The 23,124-nt window shown below is 36.2% G+C and overlaps 1 protein-coding gene across 1 annotated transcript in view; it reads right to left on the reverse strand.

Moving 5' to 3' along the window:
• Window positions 1-838: 838 nt before the first annotated feature.
• The window catches only part of LOC142348264 (uncharacterized), a 43,680-nt gene continuing 21,394 nt past the window's right edge, over window positions 839-23,124 (reverse strand). Inside the window, exons 2-6 of the mRNA XM_075399561.1 lie at window positions 20,395-22,099; window positions 13,718-13,996; window positions 9,773-10,078; window positions 3,200-3,538; window positions 839-1,979 (exon numbers count right to left, since the gene is read on the reverse strand). Of these exons, the coding sequence (XP_075255676.1) occupies window positions 1,903-1,979; window positions 3,200-3,538; window positions 9,773-10,078; window positions 13,718-13,996; window positions 20,395-22,099 (2,706 nt within the window). The 3' untranslated portion in view covers window positions 839-1,902. The remainder of the gene's footprint in view (window positions 1,980-3,199; window positions 3,539-9,772; window positions 10,079-13,717; window positions 13,997-20,394; window positions 22,100-23,124) is intronic.

Genomic DNA, 23,124 nt, shown 5'->3' on the forward strand with positions numbered 1-23,124 from the left:
GACAGAAGATCTAACTGAGCATTGACGAACCTTGGGCTTTGACTTTTTGTGGAAAAGAAAATTTCATATTTTTTTGATATATATATATATATATATATATATATAAAAGCTGGTCTGCAGTTAACTACCACAAAGCCCACTTAGCTCAGTGGTTACAACATGCTACGCTGCGGAAGTTCGAATCGCAGGTAATGCAAACCTTGTTGGCGGGATATATCTAAACATATTGTTTTTTTTTTTCATTACAGAAATAGCTAATTTGACCAAAAAGTTATTATATCAATAACAAAAGATCAATTTTTGATACTTATTAGGTTATATTACCAGAAACACCAATGTGTCAACTGAAAGCTTTAGATAATTTTTCAAATAGCTCCATTAATACTAAATTAGTTGTTTGATTAATTAGATTCATTCTTAAGACTACAAAAAGTACACCAAATGCTGGCAAAATTAGAGAATTAAGTAATAATTTATGGAAACAATTTGTCGTAGCCATAAAAATCATGAGTTTTTCTCATAAAACACAACATTGTCTCATTGGGACAAATTGGAACATAAAAGAATGTACGCTTGACAAGCTTTCTGATGACAGCACTCATAATCCTGTAATCATTATTTCCTGATTCATGTTAAGGAATGACAACGTCACCGAATTAAATCCCCTCACCAAACATCACCAGTGTAAAACATCACCAGCAATGGAGTCCAGCTATTCAAAAAATAATTATTTTTCACTTTTGAGATGTCTAAAGAAGACAACACCGTTAAAAAATGTGCCTTGAAATGAAATAATTTTCCAATCTTCTAAAGAGTGCTCAAAAGGAAAAGAAAACAGTTGACTTAAAAGTAATAGTTCAATTAGTTTTCTTGTCACGGGATTTATATACATCAAAGTTGTCAGAATAATTTTCAAATTAATACACGTTAGTCTTTCCATCATGTAATTGTAATTTCGAATTCCATAATTCAATTTAATTTCAATTCAAACTGTATTTTAACAAAATAGAATTTCATTTAGTCACTAATTAATTTTGGCAAGGGTTTAATCAGAAGCACGATAAGCAACTCACAAATGAACATTTTGGAATTTAAAGCAAAGTTTTTAGATTTGTCTCTCTCATTTTGTACCAGAAAGGATAATGAATCTAGTATATACATTCGATTGCAATTATTTTGTCGTGAGTCTGGACTGCCCAGATTGATTAGAATCATATTTGAATAAAAAAAAACAAAGTTATCTCATGTCATATTAGAACAATTCACTTTACAGCACTATTGAGGCAGTTAGTAATTAGAAGCAAAGCAAAGCAATCAACATACCTCAAATCATGAAATTTCTATTTTTTATTAATTTTACAATTTGAAGCACAGCATCGAAGACCGTGTCAAAATTTAAATCGTACTCTGATGCACAGTTTCCTTCAAAATAACGACACCGGTACTTTTCCTAAAGGCCTAATTTTGATTGCTGTTCACCATCAAACTAAAATTGTAAATGAAACCAAGTGCTCAACCTTTGCCCCGTCGTATATGTTGTTATTTTTGTCAAGAAAAAAAGTGGGCTTGAGCACTGCTAGAAAAAATCTCAAAATTCTATCCAAATAATATATGAACTTTGTGGGATAGAATTGGTATCTGGAACGAAGTGGGGACAAGAGCAGCGAAGTTTGTCTATGCTGGTATAATAGTATCTCATTGTTAAGTGGAAGTTTATTGCTATTTTGACAAGATTATTCATCTTTCAGTATATTTCCAACTGAATCGAAAGACTCGCGTTACTCTTTCCCAAAATGTTGCAGGAATAGTTTTCCACATGATTATGGTGGGTGTGGTGGAAAGGGATGCCATCTGATGATTAGAGAACTGGATTGTTTGTTTCTGTTGATTGTTTGTATATTTTTACTGGACAAGGGTCATCTTGGAGATCACTGCAACAGCCAGCAGTGGCAACAATGTGTAAATCCCTTGGCTTCCACCTGAAAAAGCCCAAAAATTTAGATTTTTTCCGAAATAAGCATAATAATAACAAGCGATAGTCATAGAAGCACGCGATGGAAGCCAACAGAACTGATTTTTGAGTAATAATTCAATTTCTTTACCAGAACGCGTGTATGCTTATTAACTGAACAAAACGCATGTATGCTTATTTAAAAAAGCTGTCTGGAAAGAGTTCTTCTTAAGAGCAGTTTTGATCGACATGTAACGGATATTTCTAAAATTTCTCAAAATTTATTGACTTTTGCCTCGCGTTTGTTTTCCACTATTCTAATCTTAAAGCATGGGCTGTGAACCACCCCCATAACATCGGGCAAATTTGCTTATTATTATATTATGCACGTTTTTGCGGCGTAATGCTTTCAGCAGTTTGAGTCAATAAATTTTTCGCTTTTATAGAGAAAACCACAAATTACCAAACATAAAGCACAATTTTTTAAGAAGAAAATTTTTCTGGGTCACAAATCGACTGATATACGTGGCGTGTCATATATTTCATATATGAAAGAATTCTATTAGAGCTAAGCCAATCCGCGCAATGAATAATATCTGTTGTGAAAAATAAGAGCACTGAGAAGTAGCTGTAAAAATTAGAGAGTTGAAAATCGGAATGAATAAATCTTGCTTGAACGCTCTGCTTTTACCTTACAAATGCATCTAAGGAAAGAGAAAAGGAATCGATTTAACCCCAAAAGAAAAATATTACAAGGCGACAGAGATTTGAGCAGAATGTTCTATTACAAATTCACTTAATTTTTTTGTCTTAAATCTTCCAACAATTATTTTCGCATGCACGTTTTTGCGGTAGGGTGGGGGGGGGGTATATGATGAGAAAGAGCCAGAGACGCAATGGAGAGGGAGGCTTTTTGAAAACTCATTTTTACATCTTTTTGGTCCAAGATTCTTTTTTGTGGGGTGAGGGGTGAGGATGGGCGGGGGGGGGGAGGGGGGCACAGCTTAGTGAAACGATACTTATCATGATGTATCAAATATCGTTTCATCAGGAGTACCCCTTTTTACCTCGTATGCTTACATTATTTTGCGGAGAAGCAACGTAGACAGAATTAATAGACAGCTGGGCTAATATTCACGATTCAGGTGGGCTAATGTGTGCAATTGGTCTTGCAGTCTTCTCATATTAATCAATACAAATTGTGAAATCTCAAAATTGTGAAGTTATATTGAGAAAATGAATACTTACTCTGGGTAATATTCACAATGTCGTCAACAGTCACATTGATGTTTCCGCTTCTCTGAGTTCCTCCCTCTCCACAATCTGTGAATTCGCCCACTGATAATTGCAACACGAATTCAAAATCCTGGTCGATAAGCTCGCTCACATTAATACCAGCGATGGACACTTCAAGTGGAAAGTCACTTCTGTTGAAGGATTGCTCAGCGAATAGAACTTGTGACCCGTTGTAGACAGCGACTGAACCACTGTCAAAGTGTGCCGTAGAATCATCTGCTAGGCTAATAGTGAAGTTTTCTGGGCTGCTAGTCTTGGCCACGCTCACATCTGATGTGGTCACAGTCGGAACTAAAAAAAGACAAACATTTTTAACAATTCATAAATGGTCAACTTTCAATAGTCTAAGTGGTCTTGTTGGAATTTGTGAATCAATTTGGACAGAGAAAAAAAATCGGAATTGCTTCACCAAATTTTTCCCCTTATTGTTCCGACCCTCTTGAGGGGGGAGGAACTATATACTCAACTGGGTTTTTTTTTGTTCCGTGAATTTTCGCCGCTCGATATATTCATCGTAGAGAGTTGAGACTGGTATCATTAGAAAGCTCGTCCAGCGTAGAATATGGAATTAAAAAGATTTTTTTAATTTTCGTTTTCTACAGGGAGTTATCGAGGCTTAAACTTCTGAGAAAAGAAGAGTGAATTCACGTTGTTTTTATTCACATTTTCCGGAATTTTTGCCTAATTTTTCGTCAATTTTGCTAAAATTTGTTATAATTTTTAAGAATAGTGTCGTTGATTTTATTTTTGAAGACGAACAAGCATTTTTGATTGTTTTGATTTAATTTTTTGGTCAAAAAATCTGGATAAACATTTCAAAATTTAGCCTTTTTCATCAACAACAGCACGAAATAGGCTACTTTAGTCCACTTTGATTAAATTTGCCTACAGTACACCCCCAAACAACACTAATACAATCTTTGTAGACTCAGAGGGGGCTATTTCTACTTCAGAGTCCGCAGAGAGTGCCTTGTAGTTAAAACTTTGCCGTTTTTTGCTAACTTTACTCGTTGATTATTAAAAATGCAAAATTTATTTTGATTTTCAACTCAGAAATTATCTATATCTACAACATTCGAAAAATCAATTGTTCTTAACGGACAATAAGTATTAACAGGGGTAGTTTTGGGCCATTCTTGGACTGTTACAATCCAAAAAAAAATCGGGTTGTAATCAGTCGGTCTTTTTTTTTTTTTAAAAAAAAAAAGACTTTTTTTTAATAATAAAGAACAGAACATATCAAATCAAAGCTCAGGAGTGATAGATCCAAACAATTCGCTTGCTAAGCAGCTCCAGGCTAATGCATTTAATTTTTTAATTGAAAGTTTATGGTCGTTTCTTTTTTAAAAATAATTGACTTTTCAATAAATAATGGCTTAATTAACTTTTCCTCTATTTTTTTCTTAATTTGTTCAACTTCCAGCAAATTTGTCAGCAAAAAAAGACTGCTTCATCTTTCTAATGAGTTAACATTTATTCTCGGTTGCAGTTTTAAGCCTGAAATTATTGTTTTCTGGCTTTGATACTACAAGATTTTAGATTTTTGTTTGTTTTGACATTTGCCAGTTTTTCACGTTTTCTAATTTTGTCACATTATCACATTATTGACAGTTCTCATGTCACCTTATTGGCATTCAAATTAAAGCACAATTGAACATATTAAAATCCTGAAAGATATAAATAATCGTTTTAATGGCCTCGACGCCTCTTTCTTGAAGAATTCAATTGAATTTTTTAATTTTGTCTTAACTGTCATTTATAATTTGTCGTTTCGGTCGTATGAAATATCCTTTATAGTGATAGCTTTCATTGGCTTTTCATGGAAGAATAGAAAAACCGATATTCTGATATTAGCAGATAGCTGATGGCTTTTATGACTTTCAAACCCATCGTTTTCCAAAATTAAAAAAAAAAACTTTTTTAACTTCGCAATTTTGTTCTTTTTATGTTTCTTTTTGTTACCTAATCTCGTTAGTTGATTACAGGTCAAATATGACATTATGGGTGCCAAGGGAATAAAAGGGATTGGTGTCCCAAAATCTTTTTTTAAAGATTTTGTTATGACCTTACTGGCTTCGACACCGCTTTTTCACAAAAAAAATTAAATTAATTTGATTTTTGTCATATTTGACGTTCTTTTTGTAGATGCAAGAATTATTCTGGATAATTGCAGGTCTCGAGAGCTTCTTTTTCATGAATAAACGACCCTATTTAAATAGTTCTTTTTGTAATTAATGCCTTTCATGACATTGAATGTAATTTTGTTTCGAAAAAAAAAATTAAAATTATTACATACTTTAGCACTTCGCTTTTTTGTCTACTTGTTACCTAGTCTTACTAATGAATGGCCACGTACTACATTATAGCTGTTTGAAGAAGGCGCAATCAAATATATTTTGAGTGCCAAAATTTGGCTTGACGGTTTTGACAGCGTTTTCTGGCAAGTTTCAATTGAAATTTTGTTTGTTCTTTGTTGTTCTTTTTAGCCGCTCTAAAAAATGAATAAGGTCAGGTCCTAATGCCCTTCTATAGAAGCAGTGGTAATCGCAAATTTTTGGTAATATTAATTGATTCCTAATGGTATTTATTAGTTTGAAGTTAACTGTTTCAAAAAAATAAGTTAATTTTTTTACTTTACTGTTTTTGTTCTTTTTTGTATAATTGTTACCAAACCTTTTTATGGACTAGTCGCATAGGTTTTCTGGTGATTTATAAGTTATTTTTGTTTAGTTTTGGGTTTATCTGACGGTATGTTGACTTTGTTATTAAATTTAGTTTTTAAGAGGGACATATATTTTTTGATGTAATTAATGTTTGTTGTTGTTGTTGTTGTTGTTTGATTTTGCTGTTCGTTTTGACTCGCTTTCTTAATATTGACATATTACAGCAATCTAATGCATCAATTTTTACTCCACTGAGTTATTTGTTTTGGAGGTTATCTTATCGTTCATACAGAATTTTTTGAAAAAGACTTGGGCTTTTTTGGGATTCGCAAAAAATAATTTTTGGGTTTTTCTATCTGTTCCTCATTTGGTAGACAATTATGCCAAAATTGTGGATGGGCGGGGTCGGAACCTTATGTGCCATTGCAAATTACCGAGCCGCCTTGTTAGGCCTGTATGAACAAATTGACAAGCACTATTTTTTTTATATTAGTTTGTGTATCTCTTCATAAGAGGGCGGTCTAGCATTACTATTATACAGCAATAAATAAATTTCCTAGGAAGAAAGGAGATAAAAAAACGAGAAAGCGACTAATTTTTCTGATTTTTCAAGCTTGTAAAAAATGACACGCATGGATTGCTTAATCAATATTATAGCGCGGTTGTCATCTATGGCTATGGAAAAGTAGTCCAACTCAGAGACGAAGTCGAGTTTGTGAATAAATTCAAGGCAGAGAAAATAAGTGTATATTTTTCATGAGATCTAGCTGCGATTACAACAGTTGTCTAAATAATTTAATAATTTTTGACCCTGTACAAATGGGAATTTCTTTTTTTATTTTACAATTGCATCTCATTTTAGCCACTACAATGTTTTTTATCGTTTCAGATTAATTTCACTCAACTTTAAAATTAAAAACAATTTTCCCTCCTTGAGTTCCTTAAACTTATTATTATTATTTGTTTAAACTTATTATTCAAAAGTTAAGGACAAACAAACAATGCTTGACCGATCAAAGTACTGGTCTACGGTTTAATCTGTCGCTTCAAATTAAAGGAACATATAGAAAAGAATTGAAGTTAATCAAACAATTAAATTTAATTACAAAACAAAATGGAAAAGGACATCAGATTGTTAAGAAAAAACGTAAACGTTAAACAGACTATTGTGCATATATTAAAAGTTGTCCCTGTTTCTACAATCAAAATATGTTTTGTGGATAGAAAAAAAGGTTGTTATTGGCATCAATAATTTCATCTTGAACCAAAAGTTCTAGTTGCGATGCCCTAGTTATTCCTTATATGATCGCACCAGATTTTTATAAATGCATATAAAGTAATGTTTTTATCTTACAAAGTGTTGTGAAAAAACAGATTTATCTTGAGCTTGTAAAGTCTTGTGAAAGTTCGAAACATTTTGAATTAAAATTTCTGTTAAGACTTTTTAACGTTTGAAAGTGGAATCTCTTCTCCTGTAAAATAGATAAACTTTTTCCTGTACCATTAAGTGCAATCTGAACATTATTCATTTAAAAATTGTTTTCGAAAAACTTTATACGGTCCAGAAATTATTGCCCAGAGCTACTGTATTATTTCAAAGAGTCACTGTGTAACTGTTCCGATGTGTCACTGTTCCGAGCCACTTTAAAGTTCCGACCCACCGACTATATACTTAAACGGGTTTTTGTTCGGTCATTTTTGGCTGATCAAAATATTCATTGCAGAGGGTTGCGAGTAGTATCACTATAAGGCCCGTTCAGCGTAGAATACATAAACAAAAAGATCATTCTGAAATTCGTTTCTTCCGCGGATTTATCCAGGTTTAAATTTCCACTGACTTTCTTTGTTTTTGTTCACGTTTTTATTTTATTACCTGATTGCTACAAAATTTGTTTTAACTGTTGGAAATAGTGTTCATTCATTTTTTTGGAGAAAAATTGTGTTAATTTTATTCAAAATTCTGACTTTTTCATCAATATTGCAAAGAATAGGCTTCATTGGTCACCATTTGTTGAGTTTTGCCAGAGTAAAAGCCCAAAAACTGCTTACACGATCTTCGTTAACACCAAAGAGGTCCAGTTATGCTTTGGTTTCCTCTGAGAGTTTTCGTGAATCAAAATATTGCTGATTTTTGATATTTTAACCGAATAATTATCCAAAAACTTACAATCGTTCTGGCTTTTGAGAATAAATAATTTCAAAATAAATCACGGATTATCAAATTTTGCTCCTTTTTCTCTTCTTGGTCAATTTTTAGCCTAAAATTAGCAAAAACAGGTCATGTGGTCTCACTAATGGATTGAAAATTAGTTTTTGTTACGGTTTTTTTGTTATAAGTTATGGTTTTTTTGGCTTTGAGGAGACAAGTTTTCACAACAATTTTACCATTGTTGGATGTTCTTTATCTTTGAGGTCTTGTTTTCTTTTTTCACATTACTAACACGTCCGATATTAAATTACTGGTGGTTAACATAAACGCACGATTGAAAGTATCAATTTTCTGTCTGTCTTATTTGTTCCTGTTGTAGAAATATGACAAATTTCTGAATAATTTGAGATCTCAACGGCTCTTTTTGGAGATGCAGCTGAATTTATTTAATTAATCCATTTTACAGCTAATGGTTTTATGACTTTCAAACTATAATTTTTTGAAAAGATTGATACTTATAATTTTAATTAATGTCTAACACGTGTTAATTCAACTATTTTGGTTTTCAAACCTTGCGAACAGCTCCAGAAAACATACTGTAAAAGCAATATCCTGAGCCATCCACAACCCAGCGCTGAGACCAGTCGCACCTGCAGCAAGAGCTATTGTTTATTATGCATCAATCCACGAAAACCAAGCTTTATTAGTACCTTTAACGGCACCTTTATCATCCCTTTTTGTCCACTTAGGCTAGTCCATTTTTTCAGAGATCACTTATCATACGTATCATTGGTGTTCGCAGAAGACGGGAATTCATTTTATCTTGAATTTCAAAGTTTAATTGAATATTTGTTTTTCGTTTGGATTTGTCGTTTGTTCTGTAGACGTACAACATACACAGGTTAATGAGAGATCTCAAGGTCTTCATCTGCAGGTATGAGGGAACATAAACCTATTTAAAGATTTCAATTGATTTATGATGGTTTTCATCATTTGCAATTTTTTGGTTTTTAAAAAATAATTGTATTGTAGAACTTTGCGTTTTTTTTGTCTACTTGTTGACCGAATCTGATTAAGGGTTGTTGGTATCACGTTTTTAGTGGAATAAAATTTATTTTATTCAATTTACGTTTTTAAACGCCATTTCACGCACTAAAGTGTTTGTTGTATCTATTTTATTTTGTTGTATGTGTTGTCTCGCAGTCTTAATAATTTTTGGCCTCAACGGCCCACTAATGTGGCATTATTTAGTTTACTAAGATATTCGAGATGGAAGCATTTTTATTTTCATACACCGATTATTTTTGCTCAATATGTGAGAGTTTTTTTGAAAATTTTTTATTTCTTCTTAATTTGGTAGACAATGTGGATGAGCGAGGTCGGAACATTATGTGGAATTTCACATTACCAAGCCTCCTTGTTATTTTAAAAAGCGTCACGTCACTTTGATCCAGTCAAATAATCTGGCTTTAATTGAGAAGAGCTTACCACTTTGCGATGCAAGTCAGAATTCCAAAATGAACCAGTTTGTTGAAACAAGCACTTAAATAATTTTGAAATCAGACTAGGTAAATGTATGCAAATGTGGCACTCTGGAATCTGTCTGTGGAGAGATCTGGAATTTCAGAAGTTGCACTTGAGTGTTTTGGGCAAGAGTTTACAAAGAAAACAATAATGAGAAAATGGCATCTGAAAAAAAAACAAATAGCAAACCTGTACAGAAAGTGATCGCCTTAAAAACTTGAGATGTTGGTCCTTCATTGACAGAAACTCTTTCCACAGTAATCTGGTACGCCCCTCCTGCTACCTCTAGACCTGAGAACTGAAACCAGCCAGGGTCACTGGGGGAAGGGTTATCCTGAGTAACTTTGAGGCTGGAACAGTCGAAGTAGGTAGATGAACAAGTGGCAGCAATGTTTGAGATATTCGCAGCTCCATCGGAGGCATCGACAGTGATGTTGACAGAAGAATCCGTGATGGATCCGTCAACTATCGCCAAGTCCACAGAGGCAAAACTACCTGAACAACCCAAAACTCAATTTGCCCAGGTTCCAACTAGAACTAATCTTAGATATATCAATCTGTTCTGTAAAAATTCTTCTCACATAAAGTAAAATCTGAAAAAAAATCTAATTTGATTAATTTAAATGAAATAGAGGAAGAAAAAGCTAAAGCCTCCATCGTCGTTTTTGTATCCGTTTAAAATTTATTGTTTAATTCGATTGTATTTAAAAATAGTTACCATTGCCTTAAATTATGGGCTCTAAGCAGACGCAATTAGGTTGAAAATGGAGAAGAATTAGATGCGAACAAACATCTTTCTCTCTCTTCAGAGCGCCGAGCGAGCTTACAATTGAACCCACTGCTTTTATGCTTTCAGTTTTGCCAGCCCGTTTTTTTCTCAAGGCTTCAGTTCCCGGTCGAAGTTTAAATTGAACAATTTTCATGTCGAACTCTTTTTTAAAAACGAATTTTCTATGTATAAATTACATTTACAATTGGTCTCACATGTTGTTTCTAAAACATTAGCAGCGTTTAATAATCACTAGCTTATTTCTCTTTGGCTCTCGACCTTGTTTCATTACTTGATGAAAAATTGAAAATTGAAAATTGATAGTCAGGATGAACAAATATTTTATATAATGATACTATATATTTCACTTAGGCGTCCCGAAAATGATTTTTCCCATTGGCAAAGAGAAAAAATGTTGTTGTTGTGACTAAATTCGCAAATATAACCTTTAGCAAAATTGGGTCATTTATTCTATATCCTGGCAACTTACACCGAGGCTGTCGCTTTGAGCTTATTTTGAATTTTGTTAACTATCTGAATATATTTTTTAATGTTCTTCTTGAAAAGAGTACCGTTGAAATTGATACACTCAAATTAATAATGCAAACTATCTAACGCACAACAGACGTGCAACCACGAAGCTTATATTTTGAACGAGTTATCTATGACAACTTTTCAATTCAAGTGACACAATTGCTTCCGTGAATATTGCTTAAGCTGAATAAGATGAGTGCCTATAATGTCTTTGGACTGTTTTAAAACTTGAGTCAGCGTCTCATTGTCACAATTATTCACAATTCAAGTTTTACTCACTATTCAAGGCTGAATAATTGTGAGGAAGGAAAGTAGCATATGTCTTCTTAAGGCAAAAATTTACACAAAAAAATGAACGCTTGGCGACGTAATGTGAGTAAGAAACGCAAATTAGATGTCATGAGGATTATCAATAAGACGACTTAAGCCTGCTGATCAGTAGATGAAGCATAATAATTTAATTGGTTCTTCAAATTTTCACACGAGTTTCTTTTTCAATTCTTTTATAATGCAAAAATTGTTTCAATTTTTTTTTACCAAAACGAGAAAAAATTCAATTTAAAGTGATCGAAAGTCTTTGTAGTCCAACGAAAAGATGATGCTAAAAAATCAAACTTATCTATCTTAGTGTCAATGAATGTAATTGAGAGCCAGTAAGCGCTCATGGAAGATTTGGTAAATTAAAGAGTTGCAACTGAACATAAAAAGTGGCTTTATTGTTTTTATGACTGATTTCAGCCACTCGTGGCAACCATTACGTCTGTTGTCGAGTAGTGTCAAAACTTTTTAGCATAAAAGCACAATTTTTCATCAATTTTGTTACACAAAAAATTGCAATTAGCATTAGTCAGTTTCCACAGGCTCCTGGCAGGGTTCGTTTCTCTTTTTGTATTATGAGAACCGAGTGGATCAACGAGTGGGTCGAGTTGGTTATATTGCATAAATTTTTTGGCTATGAAAGTGTACGTTTTTTTAATGACAAGCAAAAACAACCATGTGCTCAATTATTTCTCTACTTGCAAATATAAACCGAATCAAGCAGAATCACTTTAAAAAAGATTCTCTCTTTTTTTTTAATTGCGCTCTAAAGCAGCCACTTGAATGTGTTTTGCTTTGTTTCAATTTAGAATTTGTTTTAATGATAATGAATCTTTTAGAATCTTGAGGTACAATTTTCCCAATAGAGTTTTGATTTAAGTCTGGCGTCGATTAGTTGACCTATGCCAGTTCTGTTAATTGATTTATTTCTCGCGTTGTTCTATTTTTTGTCAAATTTATACAATAATTTGAACTCCCTCTCATATTGGTACACCAGTCCAAAATGTAATTGTAGATAATTTTTTTATGTTAAGGAAGATGGGAGTAGAAACTTGTCTGGTGTTAATTTTTCACAACATAGATAGACAACATTTTTGAACTAATCAGATTTTCTGACAAATTTTTGGAATTTTTAGCCCCGTTTTGCAAAACTACAGAAAACATTTTTCGTTCACTACATTTCTTGACAACAATAGCAATTTTCTCAATGGTTGTTGTCCTTAATATTAGTGCAGAACGATCTTACTAGGAATCTTGTTTTCAGTTTGCTGTTTGGTTTTTATAATGCAAACCACAACTAAATTTGTACGGTTGCCTGGGAAGTTGAACTGTTTGTTTTTGTTATTTTTGGTGATGCTGTTGTTCCTTCATCGCTTCATCGTAAGCAGGGAGTTATCATTTGCAATAAGTTTCCGTTCATTTCGTACAACTGTTTATAAATTTCCAAGTTAGAGCTTTCCTAAGATAAATGTGCGCTTCTTTAGATAACAGGATGACATTTTTGGTTACAACTGAGTGAGGGGATGAATCAATGTTGTTTGAGTTGTTTTTTTCTGGAACAAAGAATAGAGTATAAAGGCAAAAAGGCGAACGGTTAAGGTTAAATTTGGGATTCAAATAGGATGGAACCTGTCGAGTGATGTCCCTTTAGAAGAACACTGAGCAAAATGAAACATAACATGAAGAGCTAATTTACTGACCCCTACCAGAATTGTTTTAAAAGGTATTAATTTCCTAGTATGAAATTATCCCGATTTGTATGTAAAACAGTTGGAAATTTTGTTTAACCTCTTTTGCATGTTGGATTTTGCAAATTTCACGATCATAATCATGAATTTTGTCGTCAAATTCACACCGATTTTTCTCAAGAGTCGATATCTTTAAAAACCATTTTCAACGAAAATTTTTGAAAAGAGTGTGTGTGTGTTGGGTTGTTGCTTGTATAATGAATTGTTTATAATATATGAGTATGGTTTATATTTGGTATAAACTGAAATATGGTATAATAATTGCCTGTATATAGCAGGTATAATAAAAGTTGGTATAATCAGAAACCATGAGGCATATCTTGAGCAGAGCTTAACAAGACATGTATGTTTTTGCTTAGGCTAATGACTGCATGCAGGCTATTTTATGTGGCTTTAGTGTTGGCAATATTGCCATCACCATCAACACCACACATTCAGTACTAACTGAAAAGAAGGTGGAACACCCCACAGCATTCGTTCAATCTCCTTTAAAAAGTTCTTTTTTAATGCCTAGTTCTCATTTGGAAAACAAGTTTCACATTTATTTCTCAATCATCATCGTTGCATCACTAAAGATGCCGGAATTGGTATGTGTCCCATGATGGGGCGTGGGAAAATAAAGGTACCAATTTGGCGAATGCAAGAGAGAATAAGCTGGGTGTGGGATGATCATTTGATTGCAGGAACGGACTTTGATACTTCATAAAAGACGGGAGAGAGCACGAGATCTAAAAGGGAAGAGGGAAGTAGGACTGACTATCTGACCTGGTTGATAGTCCTTGGTGAGGTTAGTTGTCAACAGTCCAGACACTCCACAGTTAGATGTAGATCCGACGTCAAAGGAAAAGCTCAAAGTATAATTTGAGGAAGAACTCAAACCCCCCACAGTATAGGGAAAGTCGCCGCTCACTAGGTTTCCTAAGGGACCAGCATCTTCTGGACTGAAAGTGATGATAGCATTATCGAAGACACTCCCCACAGCAGCAAGATCAATAGTAACTGCAGTGTCGTTCGCCTTTGACAGCAGTACTTCCGGGTTGGGATCTAAAATTCATAAAAAACTTGACTTGTCTTCTCAGAACAATTTTTCTATCCGATACCCAAATTAAAAAAAATATTCGACTAAAAAAATCAATTAATCTGGGCCTATTTATTGGCTGTTTCCTCTTCAGACACTTAGCCATTAAATTATTTTACAGAAATAGTTTATTTTTTTAAATTGACAAAATACTTTATTACGATCAGGTTTGTGGCCACAAATCATTCTGGTACCCACGCAATTGAGTCTTTGACTTTTGTTTGTTCCCGTGAACCCACACAATCGGGTCTTCAAAATTTCGTCCTCATCAACCTGACTTAATAAACGATGAAGTAAAGAATTAATTGAATTTGACTATAAGTATTTCTATTATGTTTTTAATGAGAGTAGAGATTACGAGGAAATTTGATAGTTCATAGTTAGATTCCTTTTATTAGTTCAGTTCCAACAAGACGGCAAACATTAACTTTGCCTTTAACTTGTGTTTTTCCTTTCCTATTCGTATTAGTCAATTATTTAAGACGAGTTTACTCTATTGACGTCTGTTTTGAAAACATCTGGTAAATGGATCAAAGGAAGATGTTTAACTCAATCAGTTACTGATTTACTACTACTTTGTTTCTGCATGCGTTTATAAATTCAAAATTTATGCATTTCTTGTGTTTTTCAACGAATTGAACTGTCCAAACAGGCAGAGAATAACGATCTATAATTAAAAATGTTTTCTTAACTCAGAAATATAATGTTTGTTGATTAACTATATATATTTTGTCTATACTCGAGGTCAGCCAGGAACCTGCCAAAAACACTCTTATGATTATTGGCGCTACTGGTTTGTTAGAATCCCAGATGAAACTCGGCGCATCACTTTGACCTATTTTAACTTCTCATACGATCAAATTTTTACACAACATTAACAAAAAGATGATTGCTATGTTTTAATCTTTGAATGCTAATTAACTTCTGAGAAGTATTTTAGAAACTCTTCTTTTTGTTAGAAACTCGGTTCAAACTAAAGCCTTAAATTAGTACTTTTGTTGGAGAATTTAAAATTATTAGTTATAGTCTCACAAAGGCAAATTGATTCAGGTCAATCAATTAATATAAATGAATCTTCAAGAAATGGGTGCTTAGAATCAATACTCGATTCAAATTGTTGAATCTGGAGAGTTATTTTTACAGTGATAAAATGTTCTTCTCAGCACTTTTTTATTGATTATGATATCTCTCGAAGTGTGAACAGAATCATGGAAAAGTGTAATTGCAGACTATTTATGGTATCCTGTGCGAACGGTTTTTAAGAAACTTGCTAGAGAAAACCATTTTTGAAATTCTCACGACACCCCTACTATAAATTATGGTTCTATGCTTAGAATTTTATCTTGAATAGCTGTTTTTTGATATTTTACACCCCCAAAATCAAATCAGCAAGACAATTTTACCAATTCCGACCGCAAAAGAGAGATTTCAGCCCTACTGCCATAATGCAAGAGAGATTTCAGAGTGTGGAGACGCCGCTGTGGGAACTTTAGTGGCACAGCTGGCTTGACTTCTGCTCGAGAAATTTGAGAATTTGATCAGTTTGTTCAACAGAGGAAATAGTTGCTCATAGGGCTAAGAGAAGCGGGGGAGCAATTTCGCATACCCTCCTCAATAAACATGTCCTCAGTGGTATGCCAATGATAATTGTAAAGCATTGTTATTCGGGAGCAATTCAACCCGGCAACAAACTTCCCAGAGTTCAAGGAAATGTTGCACAACATAATGAGAAGACAGCACAAAGAAAACAGAGACCAGTGGTTCAGTTGCAACGGCAGTGAATCTTGACTGCATGAAGCGACCCAAGAATGAAATCTGTTTTTTGTGTTGAATCTCTTGACAATTTGCCAAAGATTGCAAGGGGAAGCACACAATGCAATGCAGCAGATGTGTTAAAAAAGGTCAAATAAACAGAGTGTACAAGAGACAAAAAACGGAAACAAGCATGAGTCAATGGCAGTGGTTTCATATTAAGCTCCACCGGATGATGAATACTGGCAGCTCTTACTTGGTGGAAGTCATCAGGCACGCTAGCGGAAAGTGGTTGCACAGACAACATAGTGGCCAACATAGAAGCATTATCGAACTTTTTGCCTTCTCAATCAGTGGGCAGAATTTCCAATAGAGAGGCTTCCAAGGTGTTGAGCAGAGGCTGACCAGAGATCACCTTACCCCCGGCAAATTGTTAATTCCAATGCCAACACAAGACTGTTTAATATGAGCCTGACTACTGTTCAAGAAATCTTTTAGTACCAATCTGCACGGATTGGGGAGATTGCTGCACTTTCAAAAAAGGGAGCAACCATTGAAAAATCCAGAATGAGACTCGGATAAATGTATCTGAAGGCAACTGAGTTGTGTTACTTACCTTACAGTTTTTAGAATTCCAACGCGAAATTTTTTAAGACCAGGAAAAAGTACAGGCGCTTGGGCCATAATCAATATGAGATGCTATGATCTGCTCCCAGAAGTACACCAGATACGGTGGGTGAACTCAAAGACGTAAACAAATTGTGCACTTTGTCCAAGATTACCAAGAATTCAGTACCAAGAGCGGCTGAGACTCAAGCAGAAGAGAGGCTGGAGAAATTGTTTACATAAATGGCGGATTTCTTCAATGTAAAGCCGCTCTAAGCGTTGAAATGAGCAGAGACAAATCGTCATTGTTTTGTATTAATCTCATATGACGATATCAATGTAGCATCCAGAAGAACAACATTGATCTCCGATGCGAAGAAGTCTTTGAAAACAAAATTTAACATTGAAGACAGCGAGAGATTAAAATGAGTTCTAGGTCTCAGAATCAGATGAGAAGCGCGCGAAGTTGCGGACGTTCAATATTGTTTATAGAAACAAAACTCAAACAGATTCAAATGGAACATGTGATACCCTCAAGGAATCCAGCTAACATGAAGTTGAAACACAATGCAACTCTGAACGGATACGAACAAGTGGATCAGAAAATCTACACTGGATTGTTCGGATAACTTTTTCATCTATCCAAACAGACGAGTGGGAGACACCAAGTTCACAGTCAATATTCTGTCCAGATATATGCACTCACCTACAAATCAATACTTGTTATGCTGAAGAGGACTCTTACGTTACTTTAAAAACAGGCCAGCTATGTTTTTTGGGTGAAAGTGATGCAGACTAGTACCGTCTTGTCAACTGAGGAAAATCAACAAGAGACTACTACTTAAAGTCCAGCGGACGTGTTGCAGCACTCAGCGGGGATGTCAGGCAGCAGGCCAAAGTTGCTCTATCTTTATCAGAAGCAGTTTGTCAGAGATGGCAATAGCATTTCAGGAAGCAGATCAGGGGAAACAATTCATAGTGGACTTGGGCACCCAACAAAAGCATCCTATATCAGTTAGAGAGAAAAATATTGGTCGTATGAGATTTACCAACAATCAGTCACGAACTAGAAGAGGAAGTACGTCGAAATTTTACTTTGTTAGGCAATACGGAAGATTGGACTGTTTCAGATCCTTAAGTCCTATTGACCAAAAGGAGGTTGACATCTGCAAGATTCTGTTGGATCTCTTGACAATTTGCCAAAGTTTGCAAGAGGAAGCACACAGAGCAATGAATCAGGTGTGTTAAGAAGCGTCAAACAAACAGAGCATGCGAGAGACAAAAATACGGAAGCAAACATGAGTCAATGGCAGTGGTCTCAAATTTAGCTCCACCGGTTGATGACCAGTTGCAATTTTTACTAGTTGGAAGATCTCAGGAATGATAGCGGAAACTGGTTGCGCATACAACATAGTTGCCAGCATAGAAGCATTATCGAACTTTTTGCCCACTCAATCAGTGGGAAGGCTTTCCAATAGAAAGGCTTCCACAGTGCTGATCAGAGGTTGAGCAGAGGTCACATTACCTTCGGCAAATGGCTAATACCATTGCAAACACAAAACCGTTTGATATGAGCTTGACTACTCTTCAAGACCTCTATCAGTACCAATCTGCCCGGACTGGGGACATTTTTGCACTTTCGAAAAATGAAGGAGCCAATTAAAAATCCAGAATGAGACTCGGATAAGCGTAACCGAAGGAAATTAACTTTTGTTACTCACCTTACAGTTTTTAGAATTCCATTTTTATAAGACAAGGAAAAAGTACAAGCCTATGGGCCATTTGAATAAAGTTGATGCTCCCAGAAATGCACCATAAGATTACAAAGAATCCAGTACCAAGAGCGTTAGATAATCAAGCAGAAGAGAGGCTGGAGAAATTGTTAACAAAAACGGTGGATTTTTCAATGTAAATCCGCTCTCAGCAGTGACGTGATCAGAGACTGATAGTCATGGTTTTGTTTTAGCCTCAATTGACGATATCATCGTAGCACACAGAAAAATGACATTAATCTCCAATTTGAAGAAGGCTTTGAAAACAAAATTTTACATTGAAAACAGAGGAAGATTAAAATGAATTCCAGGTATCAGAATCAGATGAGAAGCGCGCAAAGTTGCAGACGTTCCAAATTGTTTGCGATTGTACCAAAAATCGGTCACGAACTAGAGGAGGCAGCGCATCGAAATTTTACTTTGTTAAGGACAAGACGGAAAATGGGACTGTTTCAATTCCTCGAGTCCTATTGACCAAACGGGGGTTCACATCTGCGCGGAATACTTAACCCAACCAAAAGTGAAAACATCTGGAACAGTGTTTATCGGAATAGACTTTACACTTTTAGCTCAGGTCAAAGAGCTGGTGCTAGAATTTTGACTCAAATTAAAGCATTTGACTTGTTTGATAATTACAACTCCCCTGTTTTGATATGACAAAGGCGAATTAAAAAACGCAGTATATTATTATGACTGCGTCTTGAAAAAATGTGCCTAGATTCCTTACTCGATTTGAACTTTTGAATCTACATGCCTATTACTATGATTAGAGTTTTTTCTTCTCAGCATGTGTTGACGAAATATGATACATACGAGAAGTGGAAACTAATCATTTGAAAATTGTAAAAGCAGAATATATGTGGTTTTTTTCCTATTAAAAGTGCTAAAGCAATTTTTTTTTGGTATCTCATGCGACATCCACTTCAAGTCGGGGTGCAATGCTCAGATTTCTATCTTGAATTTTCATGATATATAGCTTAATTTTGACTTCTTTCTATCTCCAAAATTGAATAATGAAATTGGGTTTTTTTCCGACTGCGAAAGTCTAAAAACTTACAGGTTGTGGACCCAGAAGTTTTCTAAGTCTTCAAATTGATTTCTAAAAGAAACAAATTTTTTGTTCACCGTCATGTACTCTTTCTGCTTGGTACCTTTTTTGTCACTGTTTTGCCTACTTTTTTGGGGTTGATCATCTGACAGCTTAGCTTCTTGCCTACACAGGAACAGCACATGCTTTAGCAATGTAGAGGACAATGTTTGCGACGATGATGCAGACGGTTTTCTAAAAAAAATCACTAATAGGTGCAGAGAAGCAACCCAGTCAGCGAGGGTCACTGGCTAATTTGTCAAGCAATGAAGAGAAGAAGATACATATGGTGCTGAAAGATGCTTTTCAATAGGAAGTTGCTAAAATTGAGGAAAAAACAACGTGTGGTGCAACATGTCATCGACTCTTGATGCAAAAACTTTCATGCTGATGAGACATGACTGTACTTTCATCTGCAGTTTGTTTTACACATTGTGAACAAGGGACCAAATTTTAATTAAAAACAACATTAAGATTTTTTTTGTGCTAAATTGAATTCCTAAAGTCAACACTTTTGAGAAGTTAGAGAATCACCATAAAATTTGCCCAAAAAAAGTATTGGTTGAATTAGAAACATTTTCAAAAATCTGCCAAAAAAATTATTTAACTGATCTCAAAATTCTGAAGTAATGATCACATTCCACGATCAAGAATAGTTTTTCAGAAAAAAATGTTATCAGTAGATTTGTTGGACATAAATGATTTTTTCAGGTCTTTTCTTTTGAGAAACAGAAAATTCTTCAGTAACGATCAAAACATTAGAACTCTTCAATGAAATGAAACCATTCTCAATTTGGTTTGCAATAACAAAGATCAAATGAAAACGATACATTAACTTGCTTGCAAAGTGTGACAAAGTTCCAAAAGTGTGAAAATAGCGCGAGAATTCCTTAACCTTCAGAAAATGGCTTGCTGTGTTCCTCAAGATTCTTGTCCAATCTAATGAATAAACTTTCTTGGAAAACAATAGAAATTGTCTGGGAGTTAACTTTTCTGATTTATAAAAGTAGACAAAAAGTGTCTTTTTGCAAATTTTTGCAGGATGTTGCTCAATTAAGTTTTGATGGTTAGAGCCGGTAATTGTTAATGGGAGCTACAATATTCGGATAGTTATATAGCTACCTCTATTTGGGTTTAAGCCCCCTACCTGTACAGAATCTAATTCTGTCTGAGTGTTGAGTGTCTTCTACTCCGTCAAAGGTAGACTCGTCTACAATGATCATATACCAGGTTCCCGGCACCAAGCCACTAACGAACAAAAAAGCGTCCCGTAGAGGGCTTGAATTAGGATTGTACGCAATTGAGTCACAGCCATTCTCTTCTCCTGATAAACACGATGCTTCAATGCTACCAATCGGCGCACGATTGCCGCTCGCATCTTCCACTGAAATGTTAGCAGAGGTTGCAGTGGAACTTAAGAGCGTTAGATTGACACTGTGTGACACGGGTGCTTGTGTTGTTCTGGCTACCAAAGCTGTAGCAGGTGGCGCTGTAGATCCACTTGTTGCACCCATTGTAGGAAAAGCTGGTGCAACGGCAGTTGCGGGTCCAGAGACTCCCATTGTGACTCCAGCTGCAACGGTAGCTGCAGGTCCAGAGACTCCCATCGTGACTCCAGCTGCAACGGTAGCTGCAGGTCCGGAGACTCCCATCGTGACTCCAGCTGCAACGGTAGCTGCAGGTCCAGAGACTCCCATCGTGACTCCAGCTGCAACGGTAGCTGCAGGTCCAGAGACTCCCACCGTGACTCCAGCTGCAACGGTAGTTGCAGGTCCATGGAGTCCCGCTGTAGCTCCTGGTGCGATGGTTGTTGCAGGTCCAGGTGCGCCCATCGCCGCTACTGTTCCTGGTGCAATGGTGGTTGCAGGTCCAGGTGCGCCCATCGCCGCTACTGTTCCTGGTGCAATGGTGGTTGCAGGTCCAGGTGCGCCCATTGCCGCTACTGTTCCTGGTGCAATGGTGGTTGCAGGTCCGGGTGCGCCCATCGCCGCTACTGTTCCTGGTGCAATGGTGGTTGCAGGTCCGGGTGCGCCCATCGCCGCTACTGTTCCTGGTGCAATGGTGGTTGCAGGTCCGGGTGCGCCCATCGCCGCTACTGTTCCTGGTGCAATGGTGGTTGCAGGTCCGGGTGCGCCCATCGCCGCTACTGTTCCTGGTGCAATGGTGGTTGCAGGTCCGGGTGCGCCCATCGCCGCTACTGTTCCTGGTGCAATGGTGGTTGCAGGTCCGGGTGCGCCCATCGCCGCTACTGTTCCTGGTGCAATGGTGGTTGCAGGTCCGGGTGCGCCCATCGCCGCTACTGTTCCTGGTGCAATGGTGGTTGCAGGTCCGGGTGCGCCCATCGCCGCTACTGTTCCTGGTGCAATGGTGGTTGCAGGTCCGGGTGCGCCCATCGCCGCTACTGTTCCTGGTGCAATGGTGGTTGCAGGTCCGGGTGCGCCCATCGCCGCTACTGTTCCTGGTGCAATGGTGGTTGCAGGTCCGGCTGCGCCCATCGCCGCTACTGTTCCTGGTGCAATGGTGGTTGCAGGTCCAGGTGCGCCCATCGTCGTGGATGCTCCTAGTGCAGTGTCAGAACCCGTTGTAAACACTGAGACAGCGGTTGTTCCTGGAGGACATGTTGTTCCTACTGGTGATACAGTTGTTGATAGCACATCTGTAACCTGAGCTGTGGTTGTTCCAGAACTAGATGCGGTGGTGATGGGAAGGCAAACGGTATCTACAGCTTGATTGGGAGCGGAAGTAGCAGCAGCAGCAGCAGTAGCAGTAAAAACAGTTGTCTCTCCTCCTCCAACACCAGGATCAACAAGTCCGTTGGCTTCATACGTCATCATGAGAATAATGCTCACCATCTAAAATTACCCAATCGAATCATATTCACGACAATTTCTTCCGAGCCATAACATTTTAAATGTTGGCATTTTCCTCTTTTCTTCCTATTCGGTCACAATTGAATTCTGCCTGAATATTTCGATTATGCCTATATATTAATTTGCTGTGGTGGGAGCAAAAAAAGATCCGTATATTTTGGATTGAATTATGTATATCTGATTTGAGACGAGGGCCAATATGCAACAACAACGAGAAGTGAGTGAGCGAGGGGGAGGTAAAAATGTATAGTGCGCAAATATTTCCGTGAGAAAAGAGTCTGAAAGATCCCAACAGATAAGAAAGACTGGATCTATTCTGTTTCGGTCCCCTAGCTTAGTGGGCATATATTTTTATCCCCCCCCGGCGCACGTGCTACTTTTTGCGCAGCAAAGTGCTATATAACAACACAAAAATTGTAATGGTGGCATAAAAGACACTGAGGGCCGAAACAGAATTGATCCAAAAGATTGATACGAAATTTGAGCTATAAGAGAATAATGAATGTAAGCCAATGGGAAGCATTATTTCCATTTGTAAGTTTTACTAATTTAAATGTTGCACCTGTACTATAATTAGGTGTGTATAAAAGCCCAGAATTTTAGTATGTTTTATCTAGAAATGTGCTTTCAATTGATATTGAAATTTTCGATGCGTAATTTTGTTAACCGCATGTGATATCAAGATTTAAAAGTAAATTATTCAGCTAGTTCAACTTGTTGACTCACTACTTAAGTCATATAGACCCAAAATTCTCTTTTTTATTATTAGCGGTTTTCAGCAGTGAATTTTCTGTTAGTAGCGGTTAAATATTTTTTTCGACCGTTATTTAACAGGTGAAAAGAAAATTTACTCTCCTAAAATTGCTAATCATACAAAAATCATACAAAAATTCCAAAAACGGCAAAGCTTACATAAATTCGACTAATATTTTTCCATAAAGTGGAGAAAAACTGATTTAAATTCAGAGTGGATATCTTAGAAAAATTTCTCAGGTGGCGCAATAGAG

Source organism: Convolutriloba macropyga, chromosome 10 (genome assembly GCF_964194025.1).
Source record: "Convolutriloba macropyga chromosome 10, txConMacr16.3, whole genome shotgun sequence".
In the NCBI taxonomy this organism is placed as follows: Eukaryota; Metazoa; Xenacoelomorpha; order Acoela; family Convolutidae; genus Convolutriloba; species Convolutriloba macropyga.